Source organism: Bufo gargarizans, chromosome 7 (assembly GCF_014858855.1).
Source record: "Bufo gargarizans isolate SCDJY-AF-19 chromosome 7, ASM1485885v1, whole genome shotgun sequence".
Taxonomy (NCBI): domain Eukaryota; kingdom Metazoa; phylum Chordata; class Amphibia; order Anura; family Bufonidae; genus Bufo; species Bufo gargarizans.
Window position 1 is genome coordinate 66682144 of NC_058086.1, and position 24079 is coordinate 66706222.

Genomic DNA, 24079 nt, shown 5'->3' on the forward strand with positions numbered 1-24079 from the left:
GGAGGAGGAGCAGGAGACGGTTCCCTCTGCTACAGAGGGTAGTAACCATGGAAGAAGTTTTATCCCATCTGTGTATCGTAGATGGGTAGAAGAGGAGGAAGACGATGAGGAGATTGAGAGTCATCCTCCTGATGAGGACAGCGATGTCTTGTCTGTTGGGACTCTGGCACACATGGCTGACTTTATGTCAGGCTGCCTTTCCCGTGACCCTTGCGTTGTATGCATTTTGGCCAACACCGATTACTGTTTGTTCACCCTTCTCGACCCCCGCTACAAAGAGAACTTCTCATCTCTCATTCCTGTGGTGAAGAGAACGAGCAAACTGGTGCAACATCAGAAGGTCCTTGTGGAAAAATTGCTCCAAAAATTTCCAGCTGACAACGCTGACTGCAGAGTACGTAGTTCCTTGGCCAACCAAGGAGGGGAGACGAGGGGAACACACAGCAGTTCCAACAGAGGCAGGGCAACACTCTCCAAGGCCTGGGACAGTTTTATGACACCCGCCAGCACCCTCAACCTGATGTGCGGCCTAGTGTCACAAGGAGGGAAATATTTTGTAAGATGGTGAAGGAGTACTTAGCAGTCCTCAATGATCCCTGTGTGCCTTACAACTATTAGTGTGTATATATACCCAGCATGTTTGTCAATTTGTTATGCAATAATTTTTCACCTGATGATGGGGACTCTTTCCCCGAAATGCATTGTGTGTTTGCAATAAATACCTTTTGAAGATACATCATCCGCCATTAGTTGGTTCCTTGCGCCGAGGGATGCTCTTTCCTTTTTACTTAATTCCAATCCTCCGTGTGGGCCTAGGCACGACTATCCGAGGACACCTGCATCCGTGGCTGCATACCTACCTTTACACTGGGGATCAAACTAATCTCTGACACATCTAAATTAGTGTTTTGCCTATTATTGCGCAACCCCAAAAGGTGAGCCTCCTAAATTGGAGTATATTTCATATTTCCAAACGTTTTTACCCTATGGTGCGCCCTGTTTTTCTGTTTATACAGTAAGCAACTTGCCGTTACACATTACAACTATAAGTGTCCACGTGACACGAACTGGCGCTCTACGCCTTGGAGGTGCTGGCCTGCCCCACCGCCAGCGTTTTTTCAGAGTGTGTATTTAGCTTGTATTTAGTGCTGCTGGGGGCATAATAACTGATAAGCGCATCTGCCTGTCAACTGAAAATGCTGATCGGTTGACTCTTATAAAAATGAACAAGGCCTGGATTGCCCCTAACTTCTCTACTTCACCAGAGGAAAGCGGATGAACATAACTGCACTCATGCTGAGGTGGTATTCCCATGTCCTCATCATCAGGAAACATAAGTGGTTGTGCGTCAGTGCATTCTATGTCTTCCATCGCTGGGGAAAGGCTAGGTGGATGCCCTTGGGAAACCCTGCCAGCAGAGTCTTCAAACAGCATAAGAGACTGCTGCATAACTTGCGGCTCAGACAGTTTCCCTGATATGCATGGGGGTGATGTGACAGACTGATGGGCTTGGTTTTCAGGCGCCATCTGTGCGCTTTCTGCAGAAGACTGGGTGGGAGATAATGTGAACGTGCTGGATCCACTGTCGGCCACCCAATTGACTAATGCCTGTACCTGCTCAGGCCCTACCTTCCTTAGAACGGCATTGAGCCCCACCAAATATCGCTGTAAATTCTGGCGGCTACTGGGACCTGAGGTAGTTGGTTCACTAGGACGTGTGGCTGTGGCAGAACGGCCATGTCTTCTCCCAGCACCAGAGGGTCCACTAACACCACCACGACTATGTCCGCGTCTGCATCCCTTACTAGATGTTTTCCTCATTGTTACCGTTCACCACAATAAGAAAAAAATTATTTGGCCCAATGTATTGAATTCAAATTCAGGCATTTTTTTTGCAGACACCTAACACTATCTGGCAATCTATTTAGGTACCGTATTACACTAATACAGGCACAGCAGTAACGACAGATTTAGCTGAATATAAATTGTAGGCCTAGTATTTAGGCGCTGGATGACAGGTATACGTTTACGGACAGAATTAGACTTGGAAATGCACGGTAGCGTGTGAAGTTATTGAGGATGACCCTATCCGCACCTTCAATCTAATATACCCTTTTATGGATAGATTTAAAGTTGGCCTGATACAGCAGAAACCACTGATTTAGGGAATTGCTAAGTTGGGAATTGTATTTCAACCCAGAACAAAAACTGTGCTTTGGTGGACACTAAATAAATTGACCAGCCACAGCAGTAACAACAGATTTAGCTGAATATAAATTGTAGGCCTATTATTTAGGCGCTGGATGACAGGTATACGTTTACGGACAGAATTAGACTTGGAAATGCACGGTAGCGTGTGAAGTTATTGAGGATGACCCTATCCGCCCCTTCAATCTAATATACCCTTTTATGGATAGATTTAAAGTTGGCCTTATACAGCAGAAACCACTGTTTTAGGGAATTGCTAAGTTGGGAATTGTATTTCAACCCAGAACAAAAATATATCCTTTGCCAGACAGCAGACAGTATTACAATTGGCTAGCCACAGCTGAAACACCAGATTTAGGGTACTGCTATTTTGACAATTGTATTTCACCCCTCAATAAAATAGCAAGCACAGCCAAGCAACTGATGTAGGATATAGCAAAAAAAAACAACACACTATTGATGGTTAAATGTATTTGGTGGCAGCTTGTGTTGGCACACCATAAGACACAAAATGGCCGCAGATCACCCCAGAAAAAAGTGACAGAAAAACTCTCTGGGCAGCCTAAAAACAGTGAGCAATTAAATAGCAGCAGTTGAATGATCCACAGCTGTAGAACGATCACTTCATTAAGTGTTTTTGCTGAGTAAATCCCTGCCCTGCCTAATCTCGCCCTAACAGCAGCAGCTGCATCCTCTCCCTACACTGATCAGAGCAGAGTGACGTGCGGCGCTACGTGACTCCAGCTTAAATAGAGGCTGGGTCACATGCTGCACTGGCCAATCACAGCCATGCCAATAGTAGGCATGGCTGTGACGGCCTCTTGGGGCAAGTAGTATTACGCTTGTTGATTGGCTGCTTTGCAGCCTTTCAAAAAGCGCCAAGAAATCGACGAACACCAAACCCGAACCCGGACTTTTACAAAAATGTTCGGGTTCGGGTCCGTGTCACGGACACCCCAAAATTTGGTACGAACCCAAACTATACAGTTCGGGTTCGCTCATCCCTAGTTATAAGGTAAAGATCTGCACCTGTTCTGTGTTTAGAACTGCATTTGGTTTTGGCTTACAATCACTAATGGAAATCACTGACCGAACACTGACTGTGTGAATGATGCATAACTGTGAATGTGCCTGCAGTTCAGTAAGATGCAGATGGTGATATATTACAAAACACTTTAATACTGAGACACAGTAATTTTATGTATAAAATTAAAAGATTAACTCGGATTGTGGCAGCAGGTGAACGAGATAAACATTGCAATTACACTCAACCTACACTTTCCCTGAAGTCTCCCTATGCTCAGTGTCTAAAACCTCTCCCTATGATCTCCCTACAAAGTCTTTCCTTATCCAAGTAAAAGCTTTCTGAAACACTGTTCATAGCAGATAAGATCTTGGTAAGTTTTTTCCTGATCTCAGCTCATAGTAAAATGGCAGAGACCAAGTGAGATAAGGCTTTTCATAAGCTTTGACATCACAAGGGATGCTGGCTGTACAGCATTATGGGTGATCTCGTATTCCCGGCCTTCTTACAGCCATTTCAAGAAACAAAATAGCAAGGAGATTCGGAATTGTGGAGAATCAATCTTTTCCCTAAACTTTAGATCACATTTCACTTCAAATGCTTTGATTTGGTCAACACTACTATCAACTATACAGATCTAGAGAACAGTATTTAGAGAACATTCCTAACATTTTATTTGAATCTTATGATATGGTAATAATATACTTGATATGATTGCAGATTTTATCTAAGTGATATGAAATAAGTTTGTGTTAAAAAGGACAAAAGCCTTATAGCAGCTTTATTGGCTATCCAGAAAAGTCATGTTTGCAAGCTTTCAGAGGATAGAAATACCTTAATCAGGCTGTATACAAATAAATGACAGTGAGAAAGGCACATCACTCAAAAGATGTTACATACATTTAACATGGGGTGATACTGTACTGCATTAGGATAAGAAGGAACAATAAAGCTAAAGTTATTGTTATAGATGGACAAGTGATATATTCTATCTAGGATTGTCAACAAGTTCCATGACTTGCTATCTACATATGTAGAATCCATACATTCTACTTACTTTCTTTATTAGAGTTGCCTTTTTCATGGACTGAATGTCTATTAGGGGACAATAAAACTTTCCTACTCCTTATCTATATTTGCAACAACAATTAGTGCTAAAATGACAAGTCCGTGACAGTGCACATGATCACCATTTTATATGTCAATGGGGTCCATCGGGAAAATGTTGGTGTCTGTCTTGTCTGTGAAAATGAAAATATGAATGCAGAATTGTAGTGGCATTAATATAATTGTTAAAAGAGCAACATTCATCACTTAGGAAAGCTATACAACTTCTGACTAGATAGCAGCTGTGTATTAAAAGTCTCCCCCTTCACAGTAGAGTCTCCTAGTTTATAAGCAAAAAAAATGAAAATCCCAGAACAGTCAAAACATTGTGGTTGGAACAATACACTGGTACATTTGGGGTGCCCATTTCCTAAAAAGTTGACTTAACCCCATATTTTTGGGAATATTATAAGATACACCATAAAATTAGGCAAAAAAAAGTTGAAAAAATATTTTCTACTGATTAAACCTTCCCTGGTGGTTTAATGAAGTGGAGCGCTCAATGTCACTAACTTTGGGCTATTATGAAGTGGGAGATAATAGTTCAGGTCATTTTGCAGAAGAAACGTTCCCCCTTGGGGAGTTATTCTCATCCTCTAAGAGAGCGATATCCTCAGGCAAAACATACCACATAGTGTAAGGTGGATGACAGTTTAATGTTCCAACTACTATTTACTTTTCATTATAGGCTTCCTTAACTTTGGAAACTGTCTGTTAAATTGCCAACAATGAAACAATGAGTTGTTTGCTGTTCTGTGGGGATGTGATTTCTTCCAAGAACATCAGGCTCCACCTTCTGTTCCCTCCTAAGAATAAAGATTTACAAAGCATAGTATGATGAAATAGTGTACACATGACACATTGACACACATGTATACATTCGATGTCAGTCTAGCTTTTCTTGGAATATTCACTGCAATACAGCTAATATGTCCACAATTTTTGCTGTCAACAGTGTAATCCGTGAATTATGTGATCTGTGCTTCAACACCTTGTGTGGTTGTCAGACCCAGATATAGGGAAAAAACTATAATACAAAAAAGACTATTATTTTCCCATAATCTATCCATATTTTTGCTGTCAACGTTGTAATCTGTGAATTGCGTAATCTGCACTTCAATACCTTGTGTGGTTGTCAGGCCCATTTACAGTGAAAATTTTAAAGTACAGAAAACTATTTTTCTCCAATAATCTGTCCACATTTTTGCTGTCAACGGTGTGATCCGTGAATTGTGTGATCTGCGCTTTAACACCTTGTGTGGTTGTGAGGCCCAGATATAGGGAAAGAATTAAAATACAGAAAACACAATTTTTTTCACATAATCTATCCACATTTTTGCTGTCAACGGTGTAATCTGTGAATTGCGTGATCTGTGCTTCAACACCTTGTGTGGTTGTCAGGCCCAGATATAGTGAAAAATATAAATATAAACTACGTCAGAAAACATTGTCTGTACGGCAGATTCCAATAATCTGGGCCTAAAATAGTGTCCATATTCTGTGGTGTTCTGTGACATGTATTGTCCTGCATCCGAAAACTGCGTCTTTAGCGCACAGTAAAAAACATCTGCGCCACATCTAGTGACAAAATCATTAATTTGAAGAAGGAGAGCACTAATTGACGGTGAAGTGGGCGTGATGCTGATGGTGCACGCAGAGGCCATGGCCCTGGGTGCAATGAAACTCTGCCTGCTGCCAGTGCACCAAAAAAAAAAAAAAACATCCACCATACCCAGCTTCATGCCCAACTTAGCTGGGCGGCGCAGGACAACAATGTCCAAGTCTAAACAGTGCGAACAGTTGTTTGGTTGGATTGCTGAAGATAATGCCTCAGGTCGGTTAAGCACCACCCTCTCTTTCACCAAGTCCAGTCTCTGTAGCCAAGAGTCTGGTCAACCAAATCCTCACTATTTCTATGTATTTTATGTTATTTTAAGTCATTTCCCTATCCATATTAAGTCATATTCTTAAAAATATATAGAGACAAATATGGCTGATACAAAAACTGAAGGGTAGAAACATTGTCCTATTTTATTGTTTACATTGAATGCAGAATATGAAATGTTTTTTACCTATACCAATAAACCACATCATTATAGTTCTTACTTCAAAGCTATCAGTATCTTGGCCACTTTCCAATGTGGGCGGTGCCATCTTATGCAACTACAGTATTTTGTCCTATAAAAGGAGAACTCTGACTGGAGCCTTTTATGCCTTGAGCTGAACAATCTACACAATGAAGATTATCTTTTTCTTGGTGCTCGCTGGTCTCAGCCTCTCTCATGGTATGTACTGTAGATATAATATGGTAGATTGTACCATACAGTTGAAACTTATGGCTTTTACATAAATGAACGTTAAACTGACGTTGCTTTTCTTGTTTCCTATTTGTGGTAAGGCTTTCAATGTATAGAGAAACGTCAGGCAGCGACTAGTCTGAAGTGCTTGCAAAATGCATTAGAGGTAAGAATCTTGAAGTAAAAACTGCTATTCACATATCTATAATAATAATAATTACTATTGTGATTTCTTCAAGAATAATTGATTTTTGTAAAATAATAACTATGTACTTTTTACTTTGTTAACAGTGATGTTTATTATTTTGTTTAGGTCGTCACAATGGTTTAACTCTTCACATTGTTTAAAGGGAACTTGTTATATTGAACTTACATTTCCCATTCATATAATTTTCTGCTCATTCTGGGGTTAAAGTCAATGAGACGGTCCTATCAGTGATTGACAGCCTTCCCTCTACGACTTTGTACTCAGAGATAGCTGTCAATCACGGATAGCACCACCTCCTTGACTTCAATGCCAAGAAGAAACAGGAATTTAAATACATATTAAATTGAATCTTTGCCCTGAAAACTGATTCTGCTCAGATCCTCCTGTTCTATAACATGCTACTAACAGTTTACACTGCATTTTTATGGTTTTATATGTTGCACATAAATATAATGATTTGATCTGATCATATATTTATAATCATTATTATACCTAAAATAGCATATAATTTACTTGTCTTTTCTTAACTAGATTGCTCCAAAATTTCTTGAAAAATTGGTATACTTTCTGTGTAACTATGAAGAAGGGGTAAGTGTCTCATATAGTGTCAGTCTTTTTTGACAATGAAAACATATAAGGACATAGCTTGCACTTTTAAAACAAAACACAAACGGCAAGAAACTCTGCTGTGAGTAGCATTCAGAGCCTTTGTGGGGTTTCCAGCATCCTCTCTGGTATTTGTTATGGCGAGAAAACTGCAGTTTACAGTGTTTTTCTTTATTAAACAATACCAGAACCTCAAAAGAATTCCCGAAAGATATGTTTAATAACTAATCCAGCATTGCTACTATCCAGCATTGCTACTATGGCTCAAATGTGAACAGAGTCTAATAAAAGCATTATCAGCAGCCAGTTTTTGTATTGTTTTTTTTAGGTTCAATACTCACTTAAACAAATTACTATCACTAGAAAATAACCTACTGCTTAAATCATGATATAATGCTAATGATTAATCTTTCTCTATCTATGTGGAAGGAAAGGAAGATAAAGGAATAAATATCTAGAAACCTCAAATATTTCTAAATCTATAATTCAGAATCACAATACTATAAGAATGAATTATAACTTAAGATAATATCACATGCTTGTACATCCTAAAGCAGAAAGTGTTATCTATTTTTACCAAGCCCCCTACATTATTTGCTTAAAAACAAATAATTACATAACTTTGCTTAAAGGGGTTATCTAATTTTATCTAAATATAATATATTTTATATTGTAATTCCTTGTGACTTTCAAGACCTGTTCTTGTTGACAGTGAATGTAAATATTGAATATTCAGAGGCTGATATAGTGGCCTGGACATATGCTGTTCACATAGGTACAGGACAACATCACAGGATAAGGAGTAACGACACAGACAATCATATAGTGCAAGACAGTGGCTAGGATAAAACTGAGACAGAAAACATATTACAGAGTTAAAAAATTCTATGTGTTCAAAATAATAAATCCAATCAGCTATGTAATATAAGGTGTTAAACAGAGAATAATTAGATTTTCAAAAATTGACATACATTTTATTTTAGATACTCTCAATTGTTATTTCTCAGATTGAAAACAATACAAAAGAATATGAAGATGCTCTCCGTGAATTGATAGAAATACTGGTAAGAAACAAAAGTTCAGTCTTTGTAGTATTAAGGAGAGTAACATAGTAACATAGTTTATAGAATGTATTGTAATAATGTTTTAAACTTAAATGTATGTACAAGCTTTTTTTTTTTTTTTGCAAAGTGTACAAATCCCCCTTTGGACATTTAGGGGTTCATGAATGAAATCATGTTTTGTGACACAAAAAAGTTGCAAATCATGGCAACTGAGACATTTTTATAGCAACTGCAACATATTTATGATATTTTGTGATCCTCGTCACTTTTCATATTATTCTATGTTTAACCTCTTAAGGACATAGGGCGTACAGGTACGCCCTTGTGCCCTGGTACTTAAGGACACAGGGCGTACATGTACGCCCTGTGCATTTTCGATCACCGCCGCACGGCGGGCGGTGATCGGAACCCCGTGCCTGCTCAAATCATTGAGCAGGCACTTGGAGCAAATGCGCCGGGGGGTCCGGTGACCCCCCCATGTATGCGATCGCAGAAAACCGCAGGTCAATTCAGACCTGCGGTTTTCTGCGTTTCCGGGTTATCACTCAGGATCGCTTTCTGATTGGTCTGTGGGCGGTCCGGCGGCAGATTCAAAAGAGGCAGGCGCTCCTCTCCTCCTCCTTTTGTGTTCCGGAGCCGGAGGAGAGAGGAGCTGCCTGCACGTGTCTGCCACCGCTGCCTGCACCCCGATCTGTGCCCCCCAGGACCCGATCTGTGCCCCCCAGGACCCGATCTGTGCCCCCCAGGACCCCATCAGGTACATAGGGACAGCTAGGGAAAGTTTGGTTTAGGCAGGGAAAAAAAAGGGAAAGTTAGTTTTTGAACTTTGATTGCATCACCCTAAGTTAGGGTGTCTGGGGTCCACAGCACAGCTGTGTGACCCTAGACCCCCCAGGGGTGCTGCCACTTGCCCCCCCCCCTGCCCCCCCCCCACCTTTTTTGGGGTGCATTTTTTTTTTTTTCGTGTACGCTGACTGTGGCCGGCACTTAGTGTCCGGCCACTGTTAGCGCATCGCACACCCCACCGCTGATCAACTTCGGACGGTTGATCAGCGGTTTTGAATTTTTTTCCCCACATTTTTTGCCCTTTTTTTTAGTTAGTTTATTTTATTTTTTTTCTGTTAGTTTTAGGGTGAGTTCGTGAACACCCGTGCCCCCACACACACGCACACAAAATAAAGAGTTACACACACGCACATATACACGCAGACACACACTCCCCTATGGCCCGCCGGACGTTCTCGGCCGAGGAGGCATACGCCCAGATTGCCTCTGACTCCGAGAGTCCCAGTGAGGATGAGGATGACCCCACATTCCTGTTGTCATCCGCATCCTCCTCATCATCTAGCGATGATGATGAGCCCCCAAGGCGGCGGAGACGCCGCCAGGCGGAGCAAGGGGACCGCCATGTTAGGGACCCTGTGGCCCACACTAGTACGAGCAGCTCTGGGGCTCGTACTGGTTTCCCGGCCCACCAGTTAAATCCACCGGAGCCCCCTGCCGGTGAACTTGTCTGGTGTAGCCCAGAGCGATACGAGCCTGTGATTCCTGATTTTGTAGGCCAATCAGGAATCCAGATTTCCACAGTGGGCTACACTGAATATGACTTTTTTTGTCATTTTTTCAGTGACCCACTGGTAAATCTGATGGTGGAGCAGACGAATCTGTACGCCCAACAGTTCGTCGCTCAACACCCGGGCTCCTTTTTGGCCAGGCCCGGTGGCTGGACGCCGGTCAGTGCAGCCGAAATGAGGACATTTTGGGGCCTCGTGCTGCATATGGGCCTGGTCAAAAAACCCAGTGTCAGGCTGTACTGGAGTGGGGACGTCCTATACCAGGCCCCACTTTACAGTACAGCCATGACACGCTCCCGGTTTGAGGCCATCAGGAAATGTCTGCATTATTCCGATAATGCAGCATGTCCCCCCCGAGGTGATCCTGCCCATGACCGTCTGTACAAGATACGGCCGGTCATCGATCACTTTGGGGCCAAATTCATGGAGGCCTATGTACCTGGAAGAGAGGTCGCGGTTGATGAGTCTCTCATTGCGTTCAAGGGGAGACTCATTTTCCGCCAGTATGTGCCCTCCAAGCGGGCGAGGTATGGCGTGAAGCTATACAAAATTTGTGAGAGTACCTCAGGGTACACTTACAAATTTCGTGTGTACGAGGGGCGAGATTCCCGGATTCAACCCCCAGAATGTCCCCCCACTCTGGGTGTTACCGGGAAACTTGTGTGGGACCTTATGTACCCACTGCTGGATAAGGGTTACCACCTTTACGTGGATAACTTTTATACCAGTATCCCCTTGTTCCAGTCCCTTGCCGCCAGATCCACGTCCGCTTGTGGGACCGTGCGGAAAAATCAACGCGGCCTCCCTGCCCACCCCCTCCAGGTACCTATCCCCAGGGGTGAGACCCGTGCCCTTACCACTGGAAACCTGTTGCTGGTCAGGTATAAGGACAAGAGGGATGTCCTTATGCTGTCCACAATTCATGGTAACGGCATCACCCCTGTCCCTGTGCGAGGTACCGCGGCAACGGTCCTCAAGCCCGATTGTATCGTCGCTTACAATCGGTATATGGGAGGAGTTGATCTCTCTGATCAAGTCCTCAAGCCATATAACGCCATGCGCAAAACCCGGGCATGGTACAAAAAAGTTGCGGTCTACTTGGTGCAGGTTGCCATGTACAACTCTTTTGTACTATCCCGAAGCGCTGGCAGCACAGGGACATTCCTCCAGTTCTATGAGGCAGTCCTCAAGGCCCTGATCTTTTCGGACCGGGAAAGAGCAGGCCGGAGTACCTCGGGAACTGTAGGTGCCCGGATCGTCCCTGGCCAACACTTTCCAGGTGTGGTCCCCCATACTGGAAAGAAGGGACGAACCCAAAAAAAGTGCAGAGTGTGTCGCAGGAGGGGGATACGGAAGGACACAACTACTCAGTGCGACACTTGCCCCGATCATCCGGGCCTCTGCATTGACGGTTGCTTCAGGGAGTATCACACTTCCATGGAGTACAAAATTTATATCCCAATTTAGCACTGACATCGGATAAAAAAAACTGGTTCTCAGACTTGAGACACCCAAAAAAAACTAAAATAATTTATTAAAAGTAGACATATTAGGTATCGCCGCGTTGGTAATAATCTCCTCTATAAAACTACCCCATGACCTAACCCCCCAGATTAACACGGTCAAGGAAAAAAAAAAAAAAAAGGTGCAAAAAAAGGTTTTTTTTGTCACCTTACATAATAAAAAGTTTAATAGCAAGCGATCAAAAAGTCATATAGCCCCCCAAAAAGTGCCAATAAAGCCGTCCACTCATCCCACAAAAAATGAGCCCCCACATGAGATAATTGGATAATTTTTTTTTTTACAAAAATGACCCTTAGACTTTAGAGATACCCCCAAAAAAATTTGAATCAAAAAAGATAATATAGTCTAAAACCAAAATAATTGTAAAAAAAGTTGACTTATCAGGTATTGCCGCGTCCGTAAGAATCTCCTCTATAAAAATACCCCATGACCCAACCCCCCAGATTAACACGGTCAAAAAAAAAAAAAAATAGGTGCAAAAAAATAATTTTTTTGTCACCTTACATAACAAAAAGTTTAATAGCAAGCGATAAAAAAGTCATATAGCCCCCAAAATAGTGCCAATAAAACCGTCCGCTCATCCCGCAAAAAATGAGTCCCCACATGAGATAATTGGATAAAAAAAAAAAAAAAAATGACCCTTAGACTTTAGAGATACCCAAAAAAAGATTTGTATCAAAAAAGATAATATAGTCAAAAACCTAAATAATTGTAAAAAAAAAGTAGACTTATTAGGTATTGCCGCGTCCGTAAAAATCTCCTCTATAAAAATATCCCATTACCTAACCCCCCAGATTAACACAGTAAAAAAAAAAAAAAAAAAACAGTGCCAAAACCGCTATTTTTGGCACTTTTCCATTTCAATCAGTTTTTTCCGGTAATAAAACAAGGGTTAACAACCAAACAAAACTTAATATTTATTACCCTGATACTGCAGTTCACAGAAACACCACATTTGTGGTCGTAAACTGCTGTATCAGTAAAAGGGAGGCCGCAAAAGGAAAGGACCGACATGGTTTCTGGAAGGCCGATTTTGATGGCCTTTTTTATTGACACCATGTCCCTTTTGAAGCCCCCCTGATGTACCCTAGAGTAAAAACTCCCCAAAACTGACCCCATCTAAGAAACTACACCCCTCAAGGTATTCAAAACTGATTATACAAACTTCATTAACCCTTTAGGTGTTCCTCAACAGTTAATGGCAAATGGAGATGAAATTTCAGAATTTCAATTTTTGGTAACCTTGCGTCACAAAAATGTAATATAGAGCAACCAAAAATCATATTTACCCTAAAAATAGTCCCCAAAAAAATGCCACCTTATCCCGTAGTTTCCAAAATGGGGTCACTTTTAGGGAGTTTCTACTCTAGGGGTGCATCAGGGGGCTTCAAATGGGACATGGTGTAAATAAACCAGTCCATAAAAATCAGCCCTCCAAAAACCAAACGGCGCACCTTTCCCTCTACGCCCCGCTGTGTGGCCGTACAGTAGTTTACGGCCACATATTGGGTGTTTCTGTAAACGGCAGAGTCAGGGCAATAAAGATACAGTCTTGTTTGGCTGTTAACCCTTGATTTGTTAGTGGAAAAAATGGGTTAAAATGGAAAATTAGACAAAAAAATGAAATTTGCTAATTTCATCCCCATTTGCCAATAACTCTTGCGCAACACCTAAAGGGTTAACGACGTATGTAAAATCAGTTTTGAATACCTTGAGGGGTGTAGTTTCTTAGATGGGGTCACTTTTAGGGAGTTTCTACTCTAGGGGTGCATCAGGGGTCTTCAAATGGGACATGGTGTAAATAAACCAGTCCATAAAAATCAGCCCGCCAAAAACCAAACGGCGCACCTTTCCCTCTACGCCCCGCTGTGTGGCCGTACAGTAGTTTACGGCCACATATTGGGTGTTTCTGTAAACGGCAGAGTCAGGGCAATAAAGATACAGTCTTGTTTGGCTGTTAACCCTTGATTTGTTAGTGGAAAAAATGGGTTAAAATGGAAAATTAGACAAAAAAATGAAATTTGCAAATTTCATCCCAATTTGCCAATAACTCTTGCGCAACACCTAAAGGGTTAACGACGAATGTAAAATCAGTTTTGAATACCTTGAGGGGTGTAGTTTCTTAGATGGGGTCACTTTTAGGGAGTTTCTACTCTAGGGGTGCATCAGGGGTCTTCAAATGGGACATGGTGTAAATAAACCAGTCCATAAAAATCAGCCCGCCAAAAACCAAACGGCGCACCTTTCCCTCTACGCCCCGCTGTGTGGCCGTACAGTAGTTTACGGCCACATATTGGGTGTTTCTGTAAACGGCAGAGTCAGGGCAATAAAGATACAGTCTTGTTTGGCTGTTAACCCTTGATTTGTTAGTGGAAAAAATGGGTTAAAATGGAAAATTAGACAAAAAAATGAAATTTGCAAATTTCATCCCCATTTGCCAATAACTCTTGCGCAACACCTAAAGGGTTAACGACGAATGTAAAATCAGTTTTGAATACCTTGAGGGGTGTAGTTTCTTAGATGAGGTCACTTTTAGGGAGTTTCTACTCTAGGGGTGCATCAGGGGTCTTCAAATGGGACATGGTGTAAATAAACCAGTCCATAAAAATCAGCCCTCCAAAAACCAAACGGCGCACCTTTCCCTCTACGCCCCGCTGTGTGGCCGTACAGTAGTTTACGGCCACATATTGGGTGTTTCTATAAACGGCAGAGTCAGGGCAATAAAGATACAGTCTTGTTTGGCTGTTAACCCTTGATTTGTTAGTGGAAAAAATGGGTTAAAATGGAAAATTAGACAAAAAAAAGAAATTCTCAAATTTCATCCCCATTTGCCAATAACTCTTGTGCAACACCTAAAGGGTTAACGACGTATGTAAAATCAGTTTTGAATACCTTGAGGGGTGTAGTTTCTTAGATGGGGTCATTTTTGGGTGGTTTCTATTATGTAAGCCTCGCAAAGTGACTTCAGACCTGAACTGGTCCCTAAAAATGTCGTTTTTGTAAATTGCTGAAAAATTTCAAGATTTGCTTCTAAACTTCTAAGCCTTATAACATCCCCAAAAAATAAAATATCATTCCCAAAACAATTCAAACATAAAGTAGACATATGGGGAATGTAAAGTCATCACAATTTTTGGGGGTATTACTATGTATTACAGAAGTAGAGAAACTGAAACTTTGAAATTTGCTAATTTTTCCAAAAATTTGTTAAATTAGGTATTTTTTGGTGCAAAAAAAAATATTTTTTTGACTTAATTTCACCAGTGTCATGAAGTACAATATGTGACGAAAAAACAATCTCAGAACAGCCTGGATAAGTCAAAGCGTTTTAAAATTATCAGCACTTAAAGTGACACTGGTCAGATTTGCAAAAAATGGCCTGGTCCTAAGGTGTAAAAAGGCTGTGTCCTTAAGGGGTTAAGCACTAAAAGTGAGATTAGACCTGTATTATGGCTCACTTCATATGTGCAACTATTGCAAAGGTAGCAAAAAAGACATGATTTACACCAGACAGCCCCCTGGTGTACTTTTAAACCTAAAGGTGTAAACCACATTACACTTATGCCAAATATATCAATGAGGTCCACAAGTTAATACATTTGGTGCAGGCACACATACCAAAGCCAGCCTTAACAGTGACACAAAAAATTTAATGAAAAAAAAATACCCCCTTAATATATTAATGTATATTTTATACACATAAATTGTTTTTTCTTAACCAAAATTGTTCTTCATGCGGATATATTCACACTAAGAAAAATTGTTACAGAAATTTTAGACCGATAATCTGTTAGATTTCAACAATAAAGTTGTTTAGTTGTTTAGCAGAATTAGTTACATAAATTTCTGTAGCACATCTTCTGTGTATGACTGTACCCCAATTTAATTGTTCCTCTAAACATTTTGGTGACTTAGCAGTAATGGGGAGGATTCACAGATATGTCCTTTGTGGAGAAATTTTACTCCTGCCTAAAATAACTGATTTAAGATGGAAATGGATGTAAAATGGGCATAATGGATGCTTAAAATACAGGATCCATTTTTTTTCCTTTATTTGTTTGCTTTCTTATTTTGACAGACCAGTAAAGGAAACCATGATATGAACCTACCCTTTATTTTTTTCAGCTTGCATTCTAAATAATGTTAATATTATATAGAATATAATCGCTAATGTATTATTAATACCTAATGTCCTATAATAACTTTTTTTTCTGCTACTTTCACAGGAATGTGCGGGCTGTACTGTAGATAAACTTATCGGCACAAAAGTCACAGTTGTAAGTGAATATAGATAAGTAAAGCTGATGATCTGCCTTCCACATTATGTTATACGCTTTAGTTAAATGCTGCTGATAAAAAAAAGTGTAAAATGTAGTCCCTGTTTAAGTTCAGAAATAAACAAACAATTCTAATAGTATATTGCAGCTGTTGCGTCATCCTGCTGAACATCTTTTAGGGTGTTGTAACACATAGCTTTTAATGGCATTTTTTGGTGACAGTTATGAGCCAGATCAAGTGAGTTCAAAGGGAATGAGCAATATAAAGGAAGTGTTTACATTTCTCCTTCCTGATGGATCCAGTTCTGAATTTTCCCAAAAAAAAAAACAATAAACAAAATCGCCATCATAAACAACCACGAAAACTGAAGCAAAACTGCTACAAATAAATTGTGAGTGACTCCACCCTTACAAAGTGTTTCCAGTGCATTAAACAATTATTGTACCATTCTATCACACAGTGGGGCCATTTATTTGTGCTTTAAAAAATGTTAGCTGAAGGGTTATACTTGCTGATATTAAGTAATTTGATCTCTAATGGTAATTATACAACTTTGTATCTTACAATAGGAAGAACTTTTAGGAGATATTGGAGGGGCTGGAAAAGATGCAATCTATGCCATCCTAAAAATTGCAGTAAGTTTTTATTCTATTTATTCTATAGTGGGAAAATCATTAGTGAAAAATTGGAAATGAAATGTAAATTATAAACATACTATCTATCTATCTATCTAACATATGCTGCAATTAATGTATAAAATACCAAACATCTTGTGTTTTTTACTACAGGATGAACTAAAATTAACTGGACCTGTGGCAGACTTAGCATGCAGCCTGGTAAGGACACAATTATTCATTTGAACTTTGGAAAAGAGTTATCGAATCTTTGTGTTTTTTCTGATATCACATGTGTTCTTTGATTCTATAGAAAGAGGATGAGAGTTTATTGCTTTTGTAAAGCCTCCACAAACCATCTCCATTAACCATATAATTTTTGGACAGAAGTGCATGTCTATATATCACTGCTGCAGTCTTGTAACCAAACTTTAGGAGCAGAACTGAAGCGTTGCTGCTAAATTTCTTATTAGGCACTCAACACATATGTCCTCCAATCTGATTCCCTGTAACGACCTGACCCAGGGAAAGCCAAATAGTGCAGGATAGAAAAGCACTGCATACTCAGTTTTTCTGTCTGGTGTTATCAGTGTACCCACACTGGATCCGCGTACTGAAGTGCAGTTCATATAAATCAGTTGTGAACGACTGCCTGCATAAAATAGCTGACTGGACATAACTGATATACATGTAAATTGGGCCTTAGTTTAAGTGATATTAGGGAGGACAAATGAATAAAACAGAAATTATATCTGAAATGTTGAGAAAAACTATAAGGGAATTATGAAAAGGTCACTAATTCTTAACTTTAGTCTTACTCTAAAACACCTCTATGCTTACACAAACTGGTCATTCAATGCATATAAAAGATTTTCTAACATATGCACAAAATGGAGAGGTCTCCAGGACTTGTCCTCTTTAGGCTGGAGCTGCAGCTACACTTTTTGTAGCACATTTGATAATATGTGTCAGGTGCACTTCTTTGGACAATAGCTATAACTCAGTAGTTACAATCAAAGTTCTACAAAAGTTAAGGTGCTTCCCCAGTCTAAATCATTATTACATTAATGTTATGTCTGTCTTTTTAACTAACAAAACATAATATAAAAGTGAAAGTTTGCCTCTAGTGAACTTAGACATTAACACTTACAAGCTATGTAAACCTTAACATTATATTGATGTAACCTGCTGATTTCAGAAGGATTGGCTGAAAGTCTAAATTGTTACAGGAAGGCTGGACAGATAACAAACAGATGGCGAGAAGATTAGGCAGTTGTATTTCAACATGGTCTATGTTTTTCACTAGGAGATAAGCCTCCATCAGATACTTCTAATGACATCTCCCTCTCACTATTGAAAGAATTATCCTCACTCAAGCCAATCTCGAGTACTTCTTTATAGGTGATTTAGGGCAAATAGCCAAAAGCTATGTTTGAGCTACTGGATATCACTTGCATGGTCAGCAGAACAGGAAATAACAGCAATACTCTGGAAAAATGGATACACTTCATTTCCCTTATTAGCCAAAATAATTGAATTAATAAAGAATGAGATCTAGTCTGGATGATCAGCAAATATTTGTATAAGAATTTGGTGTAAAACGTAATTACCTAAAATATATACGCAAAGATCCATCAAATGTAACCAGCGCTTGAATGCCTTTTTGTTTTCCTAAAAACAAGGGAAACATAGGGAGCATGTGATGACCTTGCCTGTCCATCTTGAAATTGTAGAAAGTGTAATGGTCAGCAATTTAAATGCATCATGATAAAAATTCTGTATATGACAAATTGGTAAGATTTACTTGTCTATTAGAGTAGCATTGTTTTAAAGAAATATTTACTTCGGCCAGTATTTTGTGTCTATAAAACGTCTTATTTTTTTTAGCTCAAAGGTCTTGGTACTCCTGGTGGTCTTGTTGATCTTGGAGGGATCCTGGGTGGTGTCCTGGGTTAGGTCAAGAACTAAACTCCTAGCCGTAAACGAAATAAGGTAAATTTTCATTAAAGACACATATTCACATTCAAATAATCCCCAATATGACAACAGAAATGTTTTATTTCAATAACTGCAGCTTGCTAACATTATAATTTAGAAGAAGGCAGAACTCTTTTTAGCAAAATTCCTTTCCTATCTTCTTTTTATATACAGCTCAAATTACTGTATTCTGCATTGCCCCTACTTAGGCATATTAACATTTAAAAATTATTTTGCAAAAATTTCACGACTGTCCTATTTTCTAATCCATATTAGAAAAATAAATCAGTAATTTCATTAGTCTCAATAAACAAAACAGTTGTTTTTAAACATTGGGGGAGATTTATCAATGTTTTATACCAAAATAGCAGCATGAAAAATTATAGATTGCGGAGCGCGCCATATTTGCACCACAATTTGAGATGTTTGGAGCTTCTTGTCACTTTTCAAAAGTGGTGTAAAAGGACCCGTCAGATTTAATATCATTTACTCCTGAAACTGGAATGGTATATGTGATTAATGCAAGGTAACAAAAATGAAAAGATGTCTTTAATGTATTTTCCAGGTTCTGGGACAAGTACGTACAAATTAAACAATGTATTTTCAACAGAATTCGAGAAAACAAAACACAAATTTTTCTAAAAATTTTTTTTGTCCAAAAACATGTAACAAATTACATAAATACCATCTGATACCATGATTTCAGGAGGATAACTATTGAACGCGTATGGGGTTTACCAGACTCTCCTCTGACAGCAGATATCATGGGAAGGAATTATTGGACCTGTTGGAATTTAATATGTCCTATCATTTATGCCCACAGTCGATAAGCCTTAGCCACAAGTGTCTGGCAGTAATGTTTCCCCTTTTCCTCATTGAAAACAAATGCATGCCTAACCAATCTGAGTGTCCATTTGTATGGAGGGACCAGGGGTCATATCTGTCAACTTATATGCTATATCTACTTTCCTCCTGATCCCTTCTATTTCTGCATTGTAGGCAGATGATTGGATACAGTTTTGCCAGGAGGGTAGGCTTTAGGGCAGGCATCCTCAAACTGCGTCCCTCCAGCTGTTGCAAAACTACAACTCCCAACATGCCCGACCAGCCTACAGGTATCAGCCTACAGCAGGGCATTGTGGGAGTTGTAGTTTTACAACAGCTGGAGGGCCGCAGTTTGAGGATGGCTCCTTTTGCACAGAGATAAATAGTAAATGCCCTTGCTGAAGCTACCTGCATACTCACAGACACGGGTCTGATCTGTAGTTAGTGAGGAGGGAGGAAAATGGGTAATTACCTGGGACAAATAGAAAAATTTGTTATATATTCCCTAAAGTTTTGATTGCAAAATGAGTATAGTAGATATGGATTGTAATTGAGGAACTGTTGGTACTTTTTTATCTTTAAATTATAACATTTAAAGGGGTTATCTCATGAATAATGTAAAAAATGAAAATCAGACATCATATAGTATATAACAATACCTTTCTAACACAGCTAGAACCAGCCCTATAACTCATATGGATCCAGAGATCTTCCCATTTATTGCTCTGATAGATTTATATTAAGGTGGCAGCTCAATGGGAGTATCTTTTCTGCTGCAGCTTAGGAGGCATGTGCATGCTCTCCCTACCAACGCTCAGGAGGCAGTTGACAGATGAAACTGAGCATGTGCGGCCTTCTCACTGAGCAGATCAAAGAAAAAAAAAAAACTGCCGATGGTGCTATACAGATACATTTTATTGAACAACCCAGTGGACATGCTAAATTTAGAATTACATGCAATTACAAAAGTATTCACATCCAGGTTCTGGTTTGAAATCTGGAGAATATTTTTTGTGGGGCAACCTCTTTAATGTTTATTTTCTTATGGAAGAAGTGTAGTAATTGTAAAATATTGTGTCTCTTGAAGGTTACTCCTTTTGTGTGCATAGAAATGTAGTATCTTCTTCAACCACAAACTGTTTCCAGGTTCATTATTATCTCTTTATGCCACTTTTTTACATGAAAAAGTTTCAAACTAAGTGTTTATGACTTCTCAAATATCATTTGCAATAAAAGTGGTATTTCTGCATCACCTTCGCCCTTTTCCTGAAAAAAGGGCATGGTGAGGGTAGGAAGGAGGCGGATTCACCGGGCCTGGAAGATTTATCTTCATTTGTTGCTGTAGATTTCATTCTGGCACTGGCTGCTAAAGGATGCTTTTAACGTATGAAGAGGCCAGCACTTTATAATAAATCAGTTGTATCCTACAGTAGTGCAGAAGATTTCACAGATCGTCATAAAACATCAGTCTTTGATAAATCTTCCCCTTTATTTCAAGCTTCAGGTCACTACATACTAGACAATGTTGTTACAGAAGGGATGAGCAAATTGATGGTAATAAATTGAATTTGTCTTATCAGGAAGAGTTCTTCTCCTGTGAGGGGCTTTCCTTGCAAGTGAAAAAGTGCCTACCTGTTTGATTGACAGAGCAGGACATCTCACACAGACCTGTCAATTTCTTGTGAAGATTAGGATGTCACTGTCAGCACAAGAATCATAGCCTCTGTTAGATGGCTGTCCTTTTTTATAAAACTCCAACTAAACGCTTTTTCACCTGTGGGATCAGCCACTCCCAGAGGAAGAACACTTGCTAATGAGATGAATTGATTTTGTCATCCCCATGTTATATAGTAGTATTGCATATTCATTGGGCAAAAAAACTTTTTTTAATAGCTTATGCTCAAAAGTTGTGTGTATTGTGTTACACCTACATTACTAATCCATCTTTTATTTATCTACTTTTTCTAGCTTTGGATGCATGTAGCTGAATAGAAGAAGTTGCAATAAGAAAAAGAAAAACACATCAAGATAGTCATATTTCTTGATGATTAATACAATTATTTCTTATAAATCTTCTATTTTCAACAAATCAATAAAATATTTCCAAATTTAACTATACATGTGTTGTTTTGTAAAGCTATACTGACAGTGTTTGACTGAGGTTCCTTTTTATAAATAGAGGAACGATTCAGAATTTGTGAGCATTTACAGAACATGTGCATGGTCTCTTAAAACTGCATCATAGTCAGAGTAGTAAGTAGGGTTGAGCGAACCCGAACTGTAAAGTTTGGGTTCGTACCGAACTTTAGGATTTTTGGACCCTGGACTTGAACCCGAACATTTCAGTAAAAGTTTGGGTTTGGTGTTCGGCGCTTTCTTGGAGCTTTTTAAAAGGCTTCAGAGCAGCCAATCAACAGGCGGTTATCAGTGTAGCATGTGACCCAGCCTCTATATAAGCTGGAGTCACGTAGCGCTGCACGTCACTCTGCTGTTACTAGTGTAGGGAGAGGATGCGGCTGGTGATTTCAGGGAGAGAATAGGACTGAATCTTTGTTCAAAACGTGAATTTAACTCAGCGATCTACATACATCTTGTTGTGTGGGTGCAGGGCACAATCTTTTTATCCTGCCCTGAGCCCAGTGACCTAAAAAAAAAAACTTTTATAAGTCAGTTAGGTGGGCGGCGGCCATTTTATGCCAGCTCAGTGCACCAGCACTGCATCTGAGCTTTTGTGACATTGAAATCCAAGCTTGAAAAACAGCACTAATATTCTGGTTGTAAAAAATCTCCCTTTTTTGGCAATATACAACATCTGGATTGTCAGTGTGCACTTTAAGATAGAAATACAGCCATCATTTTCAGGGTTTTTAAAAACACATATTTTTTTGCCAAAATCCACTATTTTACAGATCTGCAAGTGTGAAATTCAAGTTTAATATATACAGCTTTCATATTCTGTTTGTAAAAAAAAAAACTTTTTGGGCAATATACATCTGGATTAGTCAGTGTGCAATTTAAGCTAGAAATGCAGCCTTAATTTTCTGGGTTTTTCAAAGCACACTTTTTTTCACCAAATACACCATTTTACAGCCCTTACAGCATCAGCACGTGTGAAATTCCAGGGTTATATACTGCTGTCATATTCAGTTATTAAACAAACAGACATTTGGGCAAAAAAAAGTTTATTTGGCAACCTTTGCTGCAGATGTCATTGTGAGATATACCCTTTAGATAGAGGAGTTCTATTCCGGTTTTTGAAATACAGCCATTTTGGGCAAACAAATATAATTGAGGCCTATTCTGGATCAGGGTGTGTGAGATACACCCTTTATATACAGGGGTTATAATCTTCTACTCATAAAACACCCTTTTTTCGGCAAAAAACACAAAATTTCTGCCCTTGCAGCATCAAGACGTTTGAAATTCCAGGGTTATATACTGCTGTCATATTCAGTTATTAAACAAACACCCGTTTGGGCAAAAAAAAGCCTTTGCTGCAGATGTCATTGTGAGATACACCCTTTATATTTTTGGGTTATATTCAGATATTTGAAATACAGCCATTTTGTGCACAAATTTTTAATTGCGGCCTAGTGTGGGTCATGGCGTGTGAGATACACCATTTATATACAGGGCTTATATTCTTCTATCAATAAAACACCCTTTTTTTTAGCAAAATAAATGATTGTTGCGCTCTTGCAGCATCAAGACGTCTGAAATTCCAGGGTTATGTACTGCTGTCATATTCAGTTATTAAACAAACACCCGTTTTGGCAAAAAAAGTAATATTTGGCAGCCTTTGCTGCAGATGTCATTGTGAGATACACCCTTTATATATTTGGGTTATATTCAGATATTTTAAATACAGCCATTTTGTGCACAAATCTTTAATTCCGGCCTAGTGTGGGTTAGAGCGTGTGAGATACACCCTTTAAATACAGGGGTTATATTCAGTTATTTGAAATACAGCCATTTTGGGCACAAATCTTTAATTGTGGCCTCGTGTGGGTAAGGGCATGTGAGATACACCCTTTATATACAGGGGTTATATTCTTCTATTAATAAAACACCCTTTGTTTGGCAAAATACACAATTCTTCCGCCCTTGCAGTATCAAGACGTTTGGAATTCCAGCGTTATATACTGCTGTCATATTCAGTTATTAAACAAACACCCGTTTTGTAAAAAAAAAAAAAAAATTGTCAGCCTTTGCTGCAGATGTCATTGTGAGATACACCCGTTATATATTTGGGTTATATTCAGATATTTGAAATACAGCCATTTTGTGAACAAATCTTCAATTGAGGCCTAGTCTGGAAAAGGGTGTGTGAGATACACCCTTTATATACAGATTTTTTTAAATACAGCCATTTTGGGCAAAATACACAATTGTTCCGCCCTTGCAGCATCAAGACGTTTGAAATTCCAGGGTTATATACTGCTGTCATATTCAGTTATTAAACAAACACCCGTTTGGGCAAAATAAAATGTATTTGGCAGCCTTTGCTGCAGATGTCATTGTGAGATACACCCTTTTTATTTTTGGGTTATATTCAGATATTTGAAATTCAGCCATTTTGGGCATAAATCTTTAATTGCTGCCTAGTCTGGATCAGGGCATGTGATATACACCCTTTATATACAGGGGTTCTATTCAGGTATTTGACATACAGCCGTTTTGGGCAAACAAATTTAATTGAGGCCTAGTCTGGTTCAGGGCGTGTGAGATACACCCTGTACATACTGTCGTTCTATTCTACTATTAATTAAACAT

The 24079-nt window shown here is 39.3% G+C and overlaps 1 protein-coding gene across 1 annotated transcript; it reads left to right on the forward strand.

The window, feature by feature from the left end:
• The first annotated feature begins 6545 nt into the window (after positions 1-6545).
• LOC122944103 (ranaspumin-like) lies at positions 6546-21361 on the forward strand. The gene is made up of 9 exons (XM_044302337.1): positions 6546-6624; positions 6738-6802; positions 7376-7432; positions 8458-8514; positions 15839-15889; positions 16460-16525; positions 16679-16726; positions 18392-18496; positions 21275-21361. The coding sequence occupies exons 1-8, from the start codon at positions 6576-6578 to the stop codon at positions 18458-18460; spliced, it is 462 nt and encodes a 153-aa protein (XP_044158272.1). The 5' UTR covers positions 6546-6575; the 3' UTR covers positions 18461-18496; positions 21275-21361.
• Positions 21362-24079: the final 2718 nt, after the last annotated feature.